A 15,044-nucleotide genomic window follows, 5' to 3' on the forward strand; every position below is an offset into this window, starting at 1 on the left:
AGCTGCGTCTCCCAGCCACCTGCAAAGCAGCCAAGATGAACAAACCATGGAAACCAATTTATATACAACTTGTTATTGTTGAGTAACACAGCACTGTGGATGTGGAGGCCGCTGACCACCTGGCTTCCTTTGGTTATGCAGATTAACATTTCCAGTTGACATGGATAATGCTGGATTTTCTCTGGTTAGATGGCCTGGTGTACATCTCTGGGTTTCAAAATTATAGTGACTATGTTAAGTGGCAATATTTGGCTTTTGTCCAAGAAGGATGATGAACTTGTAAAACATTTGGAGGAATGATAAGCAAAGAAGGGCTTCTCCGTAATGGTCTGCATAGGGTATGCATCTGCTAAAGCATGTGCTGGACTTTGAGAGCGGTATCAGCGTGGGAGTGTTGAACTGCCCCGTGGGAAGGAAGTAGTTGCAGCAGGACAAATATGCACACACATCCACACATGGGAGTTTGGAAAACACATCCTGGGAAGTCAGATGCTGACAAAGGACCTTGGGAATGGTACGCAATACTTTAAGGAAACATAAAACGTGTCGATCTGGATTTCTCACGGTGTAAATATTCTTTTTCCAGAAAGACTTGCTTTAAATAGTAACTTCCATATATCTCCATTTAAAATGGGAAACAATTTCTGTAGATCTTGTTTACACTGCTGGAACACATCTGCACTTGTGGGTGGCCGTGACTTAGTTGTACTTCCTGCTGCCATTTGGCTTCAGAGCATCTTCTAGCATCCCGGACCACCCCTTTCTATGCACACACCCCGCCGACTCTGACTTTGCCCTGCCCTCTGTCTGGAGTGACCTTCTCCCAGCTCCCCTCCTGCTGGGCATCCTCATCTATTCCCACTTATTCTAAGTAGGTGTTGGCTCTTCCAGGAAGCCCTTCTGGGCTTCCCCTCTGAGAGTAGGCTATGAGAATAGCCTGTTCTCTCTGCTGCCTAATTGCTTTGCACATTCCCTTTACCTTCTCACTTTGAAGGTATCTATTTCTGCCTCCTTTTTTCTTTTAGACTGGAAGCTCCAGGAGGGTAGGCACTGTGCTCTTTTTATCATCCTGGGATGTTCTCAGGCCTTCTGGGTAGTGATTAAGAGCCAAAGCTGTTCCTTACTGGCTGTGTGACCTAGAGCAATTGTGCTGTCTCATTGATCTTATCTTGAAAATGAAGATACTAATAGTTTCTACACCTTGGAATTATGAAATTTAATATAAAGTATTAAAAGAAGGCCAAGTGTGGTGGCTCATTCCTGCCATCCCAGCACTTTGGGAGGCCAAGGCAGGAGGACTGCGTGAGCCCAGGAGTTACAGGTTACAGTGAGCTATGATTACACAACTGCACTCCAGCCTACGCATCAGAGCAAGATCCTATGTCTTAAAAAACAAAAAATGTTAAAAGTACTGAAAGAGTCTGGGTGTAGTGGCTCATGTTTATAATCCCAGCACTTTGGGAGGCTGAGCAGGAGGCTCACTTGAGCCCAGGAGGTCAACAAGCCTGGGCAACATGGTGAGACCCGTCTCTACCAAAAATTTATAAAATTAGCCAAGCAGAGTAGCACACACCTGTAGTCCCAGATATCTGGCAGTCTGAGGTGGGACGTTTGCCTGCGGCCAGGAGGTCGAGGATGCAGTGAGCTGAGTTTGTGCTATGGCACACCAGCTTGGACAACAGAGCAAGACCCTGTCTCAAAAAAAACCAAAAAGTATTGAAAGAGTTACTGGCCTATTATAAATACTCAAGAAATACTATGTATTGTCCTTATATTCTAAATGCCCACTACATACCTGGCAGATAATATACCAGATATCCTGATAATGTATCTACAAGGGGACATTAGAGTATCTGACCTTTTGTAGACTCTTAATAAACAGTAGGTACTGTGGCAGTTTAGGATTTTTTTATTGGCTTGAAAAAAACATTCAGGCACACAAGCTGAAATAGTTCACACACTATCAGGTAAATAATTCCCTGAAAAAAAAAAACAGATAATTTAGATCCAAGTTACAAAGGGAGGCAGCTTTAAAACAGAATTTTCTAGTAGTCAAAACTACTCAAAGTTGAACTGGGGCTCTTTCAAATGACATCACGGTCTCCAGCCTTGGAAGAGCTCAGCTATTGGTTGACCACGAATGAAGGCATTAGAGAGATTCAAGCCTCAGATGGTCCTTGTACAAATTACCTCTTAGGTCTCCTCCAACTTTGAAATCCTCTGCATCTACCTTCAAAAGTATTTTTGGCTGGGCACAGTGGCTCACGCCTCTATTCCCAGCACTCTTGGAGGCCGAAGCAGGCAGATTTCTTTGAGCTCAGGAGTTCAAGACCAGCCTGGGCAACATGGCAAAACCCCATCTGTACAAAAAACAAACAATACAAAAAGGATTTTTTTTTTTTTTTTTTTTTTTTACCATTCATGTGTTATTATTAAACACCTCTGAAAGTGTTGTCTAATTGAAGTAGACACTGAAATTTTGATGCAAAAATGAAAGCATCCAACTTGGAATATATAGATACATCAACAACTTGTAGGAAAAAGGAAACCAAATTTGGTGCCAGAAACCAGGGTTTAAGTCCTGGCTCTTACAGAAGCAGGTTCAGTTTCCCTATCTGTAAAATTGTGAACTCAGCCTAAAGCTCATGATACAAAAACATTTATAGAATCCCAAGTCCTAAATAAATGTTTGTTAGCATTAGAGCTCTCACTGCCAAGTTGCTTTTTGGGTTTTGTTTTGCTTAATCATATTTCTACCTTAGGAAAAGGTGAGGGAGGGGATTGAAAAAACTAGAGGTTTAGATAATTTAAATACAGTCAGTCCTTTGTATCTGCTGGTTTCAAATCCATAGATTGAAAGAAAATATTCAGAGGGGAAAAAAACAACTTTTAAAAATACAAATAAAAAGACAATATAGTGTAACAACTACTTACATCGTATTAGGTATTGTATGTACTGTAGAGATGATTTAAAGTATAGGGGAGAATGTGTGTAGATTATATGCAAATATGAGACAATTTTATATCCGGGAGTATCAGTGGGTTTTGATATTCACAGGAAGTGGTTCTGGAACTTTTCCACTGCCAATACCAAGGGAAGTCTGTATGAAAGATTAAACAGAAAAATCTCTGAAACTTGGATTTATTCCCGGGTTAGTTGCTGGTGTCATGTAGTCACTGAAAGTAAGAATGACATTGCTTTTAGAATTCAGCATTAAATACTTCATCTTTTTTCAAGTGGGGAAAAAATACAATGAGCAGAACTCACCTCTACATGTTAATCATTAGTAATAAAAACCACTTACGATGGTTTAAAAATACTACCTAAATAAAAAGGAAAAAGAGGATCTTCTGATTAATTAATAGCTCAAGATCCTTCTTTTGTCCCAACCCCAAGACAAAAAAAAATTATGACTAATCAAGGCTCAAGGAGGCTCAGTCATTTTACAAAAATATTTTAGGTACCTGTTTTGTTTTTTGTTTTGTTTGCAAGCAGTTTGCTGGGCATAAAAATAGGACATGAAAATAAATAATGCCTTCGTTTCCTGAAAGCGGGCCTCTAACGTTTCCGGAAGCAGCCGCAATCAACTGGCTGGTGCTATTATTTATGACACGGTTATGTTATTCAAGTAACTATTGAAAAGGAAAGGGCATTCGGCCTCCCATCACTTGGCAATGGGTTTGAGAAAACAAGGATCAGTCTCGACTGTCAAGAATAAGGATCACAGGGGAAAATATAACTAATACCCACTGCTCTCAGGCTGGAAAAGGAAGAATGCCTCTTGTAATGAGAGGAAATGGCAGTTTCAGATAGAAAGCAAGCAGAGAGTTCATGGAAAATCTTAGAACATTCGTCCAGGGGATGGCAGACATTTAGCACATAAGTGTATCATGTCAGGCAGTGATAAGTGCCAGGGAGAAAAAGGGGGGAGCAGAGATGGAGAGTGGCAAGGCAGGTGTGTGCTCAGTGGGGTGGGCACATTTCAGTAAGGGAATCGGGGAAGGCTCTCCAGGCAGGGGACTTCTGTGTGGACCGGATATGAAACATGTGAAAAGCCCTCATGAGGAGAACTGGGAAAGAGCATTCCAGGAGAGGGAAGAGCATGTGCCAAGGTCCTGTAACAGGAATATGAATCATGGATAGGAACGAAAAAGAGGGAGTGACGTGGGAGTGGGGGGAAGTGGTAGGAGGTGAGGTTAGGTATGGTGACGGGAGCGGGGAGGTCTTCCGGGGCTGGTCTCATAGCAATTGAAAGGCACTCACTTCCATTTATCTTGGTCTCTTCTGAAACAATGGATACTGGCACGTTGTTTAGCTGGTGTCTTATTCAGAGGGAACCAAGAGTCTAAACTTGAGGTTCTCCCCATGATGTTGGCACTGCTTGTGTCCAAGACAATACAGTAGTTGCTTAAAGACAAACTGACTTCCCTCACTTTGACAATTCACAAAGTTACTCTCAATTCAGAGTCACCACGGCCATTGCCACCATGCCACCATCATGCCACCAGACAAATGTGTTTAACTGGCCTGCTCCTTTATATCACCTACTGAAGAGTCGAGTAGGAGCATAGTTTTGGTCACCCCGTGCCTGAAGATGGGCTGCTGGGAGTCAGGGTGAGTGACCTTCTGGATTCCGCAGTGGGAAGTAAGATCCATCTCTTGCCAAGATTCGTATAATGGCAGGTGCCCCCAACACTGGAAAGGGAAGTTCAGGTGCTGAGCTGAACTGGCAAAGTAGAGACATTCATTATTCCTGCTTACAGATGCATCCGTTTCCACCGTGGAAAGGGTGGAAGATGTTGCTCTACTTCCCGTTAACTCTTGTCAACATCACACCATCCTCTCTGATCAGCAGACCTGTGCCTACCTTGTTCTTTCTTAAAAAATAACATTTGTTCTCCAAAAATAACCAATCCAATTAAGCATGACTTGACCTGAAGGTCAGGAAATGACTCATGGGCTCGGGCAAAACCCACACTTTCTGGAACTGAGTTGGACTTGGAGGTGTGCTATGGTGGACTCTAATTATAGAACTCCCCCGGGTGAAAACATGGTCTTGCCAAGGATTGTGTTTGCAAACAGATCTGCCATGGTCATGTAATGTACAGTTCTAACTATAAGAAAAGCTTGAGGATAAGCAACTTGCAATAAAATAGCATGGCAAATTTAATAATCAGTTCCCTTAAATACTGGGAAACATTATAAATAGTGCTACATGAGGAGTCAGAACTAACCTCATAAATTGAATTTAGAAACTGGTAAGGAATATCTTCTGGGAAGTGCGATTCTGTTTCCTTGCATAAAAATAACCACTAGGGAAAAGGTATAATTCCAGGAGAAACCTGGCAAGGTAATTAGAAAGGGTAAATGCAGAATCTGAAGTACTGTGCTCCATCAGAGAGCCTACCTGTAGGGGATGAGATGCATGTTGACTAAACAGGCATAGAACACGCACTGCTGAAAGTGCCTACCAGGTGTCAGTGATCATTGTAACCTTCCACTCGGAAACCCAGATCCTTCGTCCACCCTTCTTTGTCCTGTTTTGTGCCCAACACACGGACATCTATAAACTGTTACTGTGGCTGCTTTGTCCTCTAGCTTGTATTTAGCTTTGGCAGGTGGGAGGTGTGGGCAGGAAATCTTTGAGTGTGATGAGATGGCTTACCGGTGATTCCGCTCCCCACACCTTCTTGGCTTCACCGTGGCTCTGGCAGTGGCTCCTCCTGAGTGCCCTTTTCCCACAGCTCCAGCTCCCACCCCTACTCAGGCTTCTCGAGCCTTGTTCCAGCGCACAGCTCTGTGTATATAATATTTTCCTTAATTTCTTGAAAGTTAAACCTTTTTCAGTGTGCTGTACTGCATTCTGCTGGGACCGTAATTGAAACAGGATCTAGGGTATCCCCAAATCTAGATTTCCAAAGAAGGCAGCAAATATGAATGAGCAAATGCCTAGAAAAATGTAGGCTAAGATCATGAAAGCTTTATCCAATGTATTGAATCTTTACTAAAACGTTCAAAATCCATTGGGACTGTGTTAAGAAAAAATAGATGTGAAAAGAATATACTCCGAAAAGACTGAGAGAAGCCAAGTCTCAAATTCAGCCTCATACTCAAACCATGTGAATTGAGGCTGGGCTGTTCAGAATGGGTTGATTGGGGGTAACAGTGATTATAGAATGACAACTCACTACTCCAGAAACTTCTACTAGCACAAAGAGAGACTTTTTGCAGAAATACGGGCATTTCTTGCTATAAATTTCCCTCTTGGAACTGCTTCTGTTGCATCCCATAGGTTTTTGGTATGTTGTTTCTATTTGTCTCAGGATTTTTTTGATTTTCTTTTTTAGTTCTTCTTTGACCCATGTTGTTTAATTTCTACATATTTGTGAATTTTCCAAGATTTCTGATGTTACTGATTTCAAGTTTCATACCATTGAGGTCAGAAAAGATACTTGATATAATTTTGATCCCCTGAAATTTGTTTAGATTTGTATTGTGGCCTAACATATGATCCATCCTGGAGAAAGTTCTGTGTGTGCTTGAGAAAAATATGTATCCTGTTACTGTTGGATGGGATGTTCTGTATATGTCTGTCAGGTCATAAAGTATAGTTCAAGTCCAATGTTTCCTTATTAATTTTCTGTCTGGATGGTCATCCATTATTGAAAGTGGGGTATTGATGTCCCCTACTATTGTTGTATTATAGTTTCTATCTCCCTTCAGATCTATTAATATTTGCTTTATATGTTTAGGTGTTTCATTCAATGTTGGACACATTTATATTTGTTATATCCTTTTGATGAATTGACCCTTTCATTGTTATGTAATGTCCTTTGTCTCTTTTGTTGCTTTTGACTTAAAGTTGCTTTGTCTGATGTAGGTATAGCTACCCTCTGCTCTCTTCTGGTTCCATTTGCATACAGTATCTTCTCATCCCTTCATTTTCAGTCTATGTGCATCCTTAAGAGAGAGCTGAGTCTCTTGTAGGCAGCATACAGTTGGGTACTTGGGTCTTTTTTTAAAATCCATTCAGCCACTCTGTCCTCGTATTAGAAAATTTAACCCATTTACATTCAAAGTAACTGCTGATAGGTGAGAACTTATTACTGCCATTTTATAATTTGTTTTCTGGTTGTTGGGGATGTATTTTGTTTCTCCCTGTCTTGCTGGTTTGTAGTTTGCTGTAGTGGGATGTTATGAATAATCCTTTCTATTTATACTCTGTGCATCTACTATAGATTGTTTTCTGGTTACCATGATCTTTATAAAGAAAGACATTCGGCTGGGCACGGTGGCTCAAGCCTGTAATCCCAGCACTTTGGGAGGCCGAGATGGGCGGATCATGAGGTCAGGAGATTGAGACTATCCTGGCTAACACGGTGAAACCCCGTCTCTACTAAAAAATACAAAAAAACTAGCCGGGCGAGGTGGTGGGCACCTGTAGTCCCAGCTACTCAGGAGGCTGAGGCAGGAGAATGGTGTAAACCCGGGAGGCAGAGCTTGCAGTGAGCTGAGATCCGGCCACTGCACTTCAGCCTGGGTGACAGAGCGAGACTCCGTCTCAAAAAAAAAAAAAAAAAAAAAAAAGACATTCACATTGTCATATTCCAAAGGCTTACAACTAACTTGGTAAGGATGTGAGATTCAAAACTGAGAAAACAAAAACAAAAATTGTCAAAGAAAACAAGAAGTTTCAAGGATCCATTTAAGCAGAGTGTATTACACCTCCTGAGTAGGAGCCAAGTTTTTAAGGTAGCTAACTAAGGGTAGGTTCCTTATTTAGAAGATGTATGTTAAGAACTACAATCTGGAATCCTTGCAGCATCTGAAATTTGCTAAGTGTGTATGTGTGTGCATGCATGTGTGTGTGTGTGTGTAAATTAAATGGCATAAATAGCATCCTACATTTGGCACATTACTTTTTATTTTCAGACTATCCTTTGGGATAGATGAAGGGTTCCTCTGAGTCATATTTTACAAATTTCTTGGCTGCCCAAAAATTTCAAGAGGAAATTTCACTTGGTCAAAGAACCTAGGATGGAAACTCACTAGCCTGCTGACACTGGTGAGGCACGCCCACCAGAGCTTCAGGGTAGAACAGCTGTTCTTTGGACTACTTGCTGTGGTAGGAGTAAGGAATTTGCAGAAAATGTGTTTGGGAGGAAGAAGTGGTCTCTGCCATGCAGTGTAAGCCTACATTTTCCTTTTTCTCATTTTGCAAGTAACATTTTGCTGGCATTCTTCTGTATGCATTTGTTACTCAGCTATTGATGTATCACCCAAATACATATGCATTTGTTACTCAGCTATTGATGTATCACCCAAATACATAAAAACAAAAGCGTATTTTGTATGTATACCTGAAACTTAAGATCATCTTCCTGGTGATCAGCTCTTAATTTTTACTTCCATATATATAGAGAGAGGAAGTAAAAAAATATACATGATTATATATTTTATATATGTATTATATATTATCTATACATAATATATATATAATTTTTTTTGGAGATAAGAGTCTTGCTCTGTCACCCAGGCTGGAGTGCAGTGGCACCATCTCAGCTCACTGTAACCTCTGCTTCCTGGGTTTGAGCTATTCTCCTGCCTCAGCCTCCCAAGTAGCTGGGACTACAGGTGGGCGCCACCATGCCTGGCTCATTTGTATTTTCATTAGAGACAGAATTTCACCATGTTGGGCAGGCTGGTTTTGAACTCCTGATCTAGGGTGATCCACCTGCCTTGGCCTCCCAAAGTGCTGGGATTATAGGTGTGAGCCACCGTGCCCGGCCTACTTCCATATTTTTAAGTAACCTAAACCTTGAGAAAAAATGTAAGGAATCACATAAGCTTGAACTTTCAGATCAGACTTTCTCTGTATTCCACATTAAGAAACCCTCTGGAAACTGTATCTGAAATGCTACTTACAGCTGAAACCACTTCCCAAGCCTACTCCCACTACCCTAAGTCAAGTGTTCCTACTGTGTCAGCACCATAGCTATGCCAATTTAAATGTTATTCCTGTGATGGCCAAATACTTTCAGTCTCCTGCGCATGTGGGAGGATTGCACTTCCCAGCCTCCTTGTGACTAGGTGGCTCTGCATGACTGGTTTTGGCCAGTGAGTTGTGAGAAGTGGCACCTGTCACTTCTGGGCCACAGCATTTCATTGCATTTTCCCTCTGCCACACAACTGGCAGCTTTTTGATAGTGGGGTAATGGGACAAGGAGATACGGAGCCATGCCTCTAGCCAACCCACAGTGGACAATGAATGTGAACAAGAAATGTCTTGTGATAAGCTATTTAGACTTAAGGTCATAACCACAGTATAACCCGACCTATCCTGATTGATATACTCCATCCTAAACACTGCCACCCATTAATCAGGTCTTATCACTCACCTGTCCAAATGACTACCTCTATCAGTACAAACCCCTTCATTCTATCATTCACAGTGCTTTTTTTTTTTTTTTTGAGATGGAGTTTTGGTCTTGTTGCCCAGGTTGGAGTGCAACAGTGTAATCTCAGCTCACTGCAACCTCCGCCTCCCAGGTTCAAGTAATTCTCCTGCCTCAGCCTCAGAGTAGCTGGGATTACAGGCACCTGCCACTGCACCCAGCTAATTTTTTTATGTTTTTAATAGAGATGAGGTTTCACTATGTTGGCCAGGCTGGTTGTGAACTCCTGGCCTCAGGTGATCCACCTACCTCGGCCTCCCAAATTATGGGGATTACAGGTGTGAATCACCATACCTGGCCTCATTCAAGGGTTTTTCCAACTTGGCCTAAGCCTATTCTTTCAGGCTTAGCTCTCACTTCTGCACTCAAGAGTATATGGACTTCTTAAGAATTGAGCATACCTCACGTTATACTCCTCCTCAAATGCACACACCCAGCATCTACAACTAATGAATGGGCAGAATTTATGTCCCAGCATGATTTTTGTTGAGCATTCACTGTTGACCCAAGTATTAATGTCTTTCATTAATGGCTAAGATTTTCTTTTCTTTTTTTGAGACGGAGTCTTGCTCTGTCGCCCAGGCTGGAGTGCAGTGGCACGATCTCAGCTCACTACAAGCTCTGCCTCCCGGGTTTACACCATTCTCCTGCCTCAGCCTCCCGGGTAGCTGGGACTACAGGCACCCACTGCCTCGCCCAGCTAGGTTTTTTTTGTATTTTTTAGTAGAGACGGGGTTTCAGCATGTTAGCCAGGATAGTCTCGATCTCCTGACCTTGTGATCTGCTCATCTCGGCCTCCCAAAGTGCTGGGATTACAGGCTTGAGCCACCGCGCCCGGCCAATGGCTAAGATTTTCTACACTATCTTCCCAGTTCTCTCTAGTCCCCCTTTCTGGAACTTCCATTAAAATGAAGCTAGATCTTCTCATTTTGTTCTTGATTCCTAACCTCTCTTTCATATTGGAAATGTCACTTTATCTCTGTGCTGAGGCTAATTTTCTCAAGGGCTATCTTCCAGTTTACCAATTCCCTCTTCAGCTGAACAATCCAAGTTTTCCCCCAGGGTTACAGCATTATGTAGTGTTTTTCTGGAATCTAGATTTTAGTTTCTTCATTTTGGACCTCTGGATATTTTTAAAAACTTTGTTTTTTCACCTATGCATTTAACAGGTGTTAATTTTATATTAAGCATCTCTGGTTACTTAAGAGTAGAAAGACTTGCAGGTTATTTATAAAGTCATAGTGCCAAAAACAAAAATTCTGTATCATGTTTTGTACATACTTTTTATTTGTTGAATAAATGAATATTTGTCAATATGTACATAACCACATAGAGCGAGCATTAGATTTAGAAAGCAAAATATTTGGGTTCTAATATGCAAAGCCACTTACCAGCTATGAGGGCTTCGGCAAATAACTGAATCTGAGCTCAGCTTCCTCAACTGTAAAAGGTTATTCGGACCTATGTGGCTTACCACACAGGCTTATTGCAAGGTTCAAATGCAGAAACATGAAAGTGCTATGAATACAACTTAGAGCAATACAACCATAACAAGTAACAACAATGGAATTTCAAGCTGAAATTCACACCCTCGGATTGTACCGATGTACTGATGGAGTCAACGAGAAAGTGACAAAATAGCTGATTACTAATGAGAACGAATATGCCATTCTTCTGAGTGGGAAGAATTCTGCAACATCCTGTAGCTTGTCCCTGCAATTAATCACTTCCCAAGCTTCACAAAGATGTCAGAGACCCACCATCAATAACTCTCTCACAGAAGCACAAGGGCCAAATGTCCCACGTTTATTTACATATGAAATGTGTTTCATACAGTTATGATGGATGGAGCGCATAACACCTGACAGCAGCAAGACCTTTCGAGGAACCGAACGTTGACTACAGTATATCATGCAAGTATCTATATATACACAAAAGAATTCCTTTTCTTAAAAAAAAAAAAAAAAGTACAAAACATGTTCAGGGATAAATACAAGATATAAAATGCAAAAGAAAACACAAAACGAAACCAAAAAATAGAACTCTCTCAGAGAACTATAAACGGAAGGGACAGAAGAGTACCTCTGCTGCATTTTAATAAAGCAGAACTACTGACGTTAAATATACTCTTGAAATGGCTGAACTAAACCCGGGTGGCTCAGTGCTTAAGGTAACGGCCAATTGCAATACACAGGCGGCTGCATTGATAAGTCGGTGGTTGAAGTTGTGCATCCCGACTCTAAGTACCAAAACGTTTGGCAGTAGCACCCAGAACAGGAAACGCCAACTCTTTTGACAGCAAAGGGTTAAGTCAACTGATTTTTTTTCTGTCAAGAGCCAGAGAAATACTTGATATTCTTAGTTGTGTTTCTGTAATAGTTAATAAATTACATGACAAAAACCTGACTATATAAATCTATTGGTCTACCTACGTATTTGTAACTTTTATAGTAGTCCAGCCCTTTCGTTACTTTCCCTCCTTGTGCTCTTAAAGCCAGCCTTGCAGATCTGCCCAGAAAAAAAAATAGCCTTCCCCATTCCTCAAAATAGAATTGAGGAAATCAGCATTCCTTATTAGATTCCTGGCTTCAGTTTTTATCCACCCCTGGGAAAGAAGCGACCTGCAAGGCTACTTTAAACACCCTTCGGCGTGGCCTGAAGACAAAGGCACGCCCACAGTGGAGCGCAGTTGTCTCAAATGTGAACTCACTCCCTCAGGGCAGGCACATCGAGGAAGTGCTAAGACACTTAAAAGTTCCTAGTGTTTTTGAGACCCACAATTACTTACAATTTATGTAGTGAATTCTAAAAATTAAAAACACTAAAAAAGGCATTATTGTAGCCTGTAATTAGTTAACCCATTCAAAATCCAAACATACAAAATGGTTTATTTGAATTCAGGAACTGCCCCTGTTACTAAGAACTCTGTTTTAAAGAAACAGTACAAAAAGAAAAATTCTAACCCAAAACAACTCAAATGGTTTTCCACTAAATACTGATACAAACATGTAACAAAGAGTAGAGTATAAAAAGTTATTCATTTAAATATATACAAACTCTTTGAAACTCAAATACTGTTTTAATACTTATCGAGGATATATACGACGAGGTGAAGGAAGGTACGTTGAAAGAGAATATATTGCAACAGCCTAGACAGTACTGTTAACTCTATTATACTGCAAACCTTTTGTAACAAAAATGTCTTTTTTATTCCAATGTGGACAGGGATTTTCCTCATGGAGCATCTGTGGCTATTTCTCGGCTGAGCTCATCCTTTTGGATTTGATGAAGGCCATGCCGTGTGTCCGCATGTGAGTATTTAAGGCAGCTTCAGTTTCAAAAGTTTTTGCGCACACTTTGCACTTTCTGTCTGACACGGCGCCATCGGGGGATTCATCCTCGTGGCTGGGTTTGTTCTCCTGTTGGTTATCTTCCCCAGCCCCATTTTGCTTGGACACTGGCTGAGGTTCCTTTAACTTGTGTACGATGAAGAGGTGCCTGGATAAAGAGACGTGAGATGTGTAGCAGAGGCCACACTCCCGGCACTGGTAGGAAGAACCATCGGATTTGTGCTGAGGGATGTGTTCGTGGAACTGCAGCAGGTTTTCGGTGGTGAAGCCACACACAGCACACTTGTGAACCTTAAACACATTGATTTTCAGCTTTTTCAATGGTTGAGTGATTGCTCCTCGGGGAGGCCTGAACTCCAGAACTGGTTCTTCCAACTTCCGCTTGGGACTGGGGACCTTTCAGGGAAAGAGAGCAAATGATACGATTGAAAACCATTCTTCCCGATGGCTGATAAATGATCGGTTCTCTTACTTTAGAGCTGCCAGGAAAACAAGTGCTGAACGCTTTGGGATTTAGGGGCTTTAGAGCTGTGTGTCTGCCACCCCACCCGGAGGCCTGCGCCTTTCTTCCACTCCAGACAGAAACCTACCAGCTGGTGTTACCAGGCACTGCTCTGGCCAGTGGGCACAGCAGCGGACAAATGAGCTCCTAGCTTCCTGGGATTTGTTACAGCGGAGTTAGATGAACAGAAACAAATTAGAAAATATGCAGCACATCAGACCCATGACAAGCAAGCAGGGTGGGATGGAGGCCATGGGAAGCAATAGGGGTGTGTGTGCAGCTGCTAGGTGATGTAGTATGGTCAGGGACAGCCTGGTGCCAGGTGACATTGGAAAAGAGACCTGATGCAGTGTGGGGAAAGCAGTTAGGCATAGGAAGCTGTGAGTGCCAAGGCCTAAGGTGGGAACAGGCTTGTGAGTGGGGGACAGAAGGGTGGCCATGAGCCAGTAGGAAGGAGTGCTCAGGGAGCCTGCAGGAACCAGAGTCCGAGAGATGCGGAGGTGGACTGTCTGTAATGCCCCTTGTGGGAAAGAGTCAGGATTTTGCTTTTCGACTGAGAGCCACTGGACGCTTTCCCTACCCTTTCCCTCACATCATTTCCCCTGCTGCATCTGCCATTTATCCTTCCCTTCCAGGGCTCTAAATCCTACTTTGAATCCCCTTCCCAAGCCCATGTGTCCCTCCTCTCTGCCCCAGCTTTTCTGCTCTGTTCATGTGCACCTTCACATGTGGCCATGACCTGAAGCTACCTTTGCACACACTTTTTCTTTCTTCTTTTTTTTTTTTTTTTTTTTTTTGAGATGGAGTCTTGCACTGTTGCCTAGCCTGGAGTGCAGTGGCACTATCTTGGCTCACTACAACCTCTGCCTCCTGGGTTCAGGCAATTCTCCTGTCTCAGCCTTCTGCTTAGCTGGGACTATAGGTGTGCACCACCATGCCCAGCTAATTTTTGTATTTTTAGTAGAGACGGGGTTTCACCATATTGGCCAGGCTGGTCTCGAACTCCTGACCTCATGATTGTCTGCCTCAGCCTCCCAAAGTGCTGAGATTACAGGTGTGAGCCACCCAGCCTGGCTTCACACATCACCGGGAGCACTTGAAGTATTGTATTTTAATGCCACACCAGTCTGACTTGTATTCTGATGAAGTTTTACTCAATGATTAACTCCCTGAAAGCACACATAAGCTTTTACTTGGTTACACTCCAGACCTAGCACAGCACCAAAGACAGGAGGGCTTTTTAAATATCTTTTTTTTTTTTTTTTTTGAGACAGAGTCTCGCTCTTTTACCCAGACTAGAGTGCAGTGGCATGATCTCAGCATACTGCAACCTCTACTTCCCAAGTTCCAGCGATTCTTCTGCCTCGGCCTCCTGAGTAGCTGGGGATTACAGGTGAGCTCCACCATACCCGACTAACTTTTGTACTTTTAGCAGAGACGGGGTTTCACCATGTTGACCAGGCTGGTCTCGAACTTCTAGCCTCAAGTAATCAGCCTGCCTTGTCATCCCAAAGTGTGGGGATTACAGGCATGAGCCACTGTGCCCAGCCTAAACTATTTCTTTAAACTTTTTGAGAGAAAAGTCCTGCTCTTGTCCCCCAGGTTTGAGTACAATGACTTTATCTCGGCTCACTGCAACCTCCGCCTCCCGGGTTCAAATGATTCTCCTGCCTCAGCCTCCCACGTAGCTGGGATTAAGGCGCCTGCCACCATGCCCGGCTACTTTTTGTATTTTT

At 42.4% G+C, this 15,044-nt stretch overlaps 1 protein-coding gene across 31 annotated transcripts in view; it reads right to left on the reverse strand.

The window, feature by feature from the left end:
- Positions 1 to 11,235: 11,235 nt before the first annotated feature.
- ZNF532 (zinc finger protein 532) overlaps positions 11,236 to 15,044 on the reverse strand; it is a 125,597-nt gene continuing 121,788 nt past the window's right edge. For all 31 annotated transcript variants that reach the window (XM_037987944.2, XM_008013941.3, XM_008013936.3 and 28 more), the window contains one exon: positions 11,236 to 13,202. In XM_037987944.2, coding sequence (XP_037843872.1) covers positions 12,708 to 13,202 — 495 coding nt within the window. In that variant the 3' untranslated portion in view covers positions 11,236 to 12,707. The remainder of the gene's footprint in view (positions 13,203 to 15,044) is intronic.

This window comes from Chlorocebus sabaeus, chromosome 18 (assembly GCF_047675955.1).
Source record: "Chlorocebus sabaeus isolate Y175 chromosome 18, mChlSab1.0.hap1, whole genome shotgun sequence".
In the NCBI taxonomy this organism is placed as follows: Eukaryota; Metazoa; Chordata; class Mammalia; order Primates; family Cercopithecidae; genus Chlorocebus; species Chlorocebus sabaeus.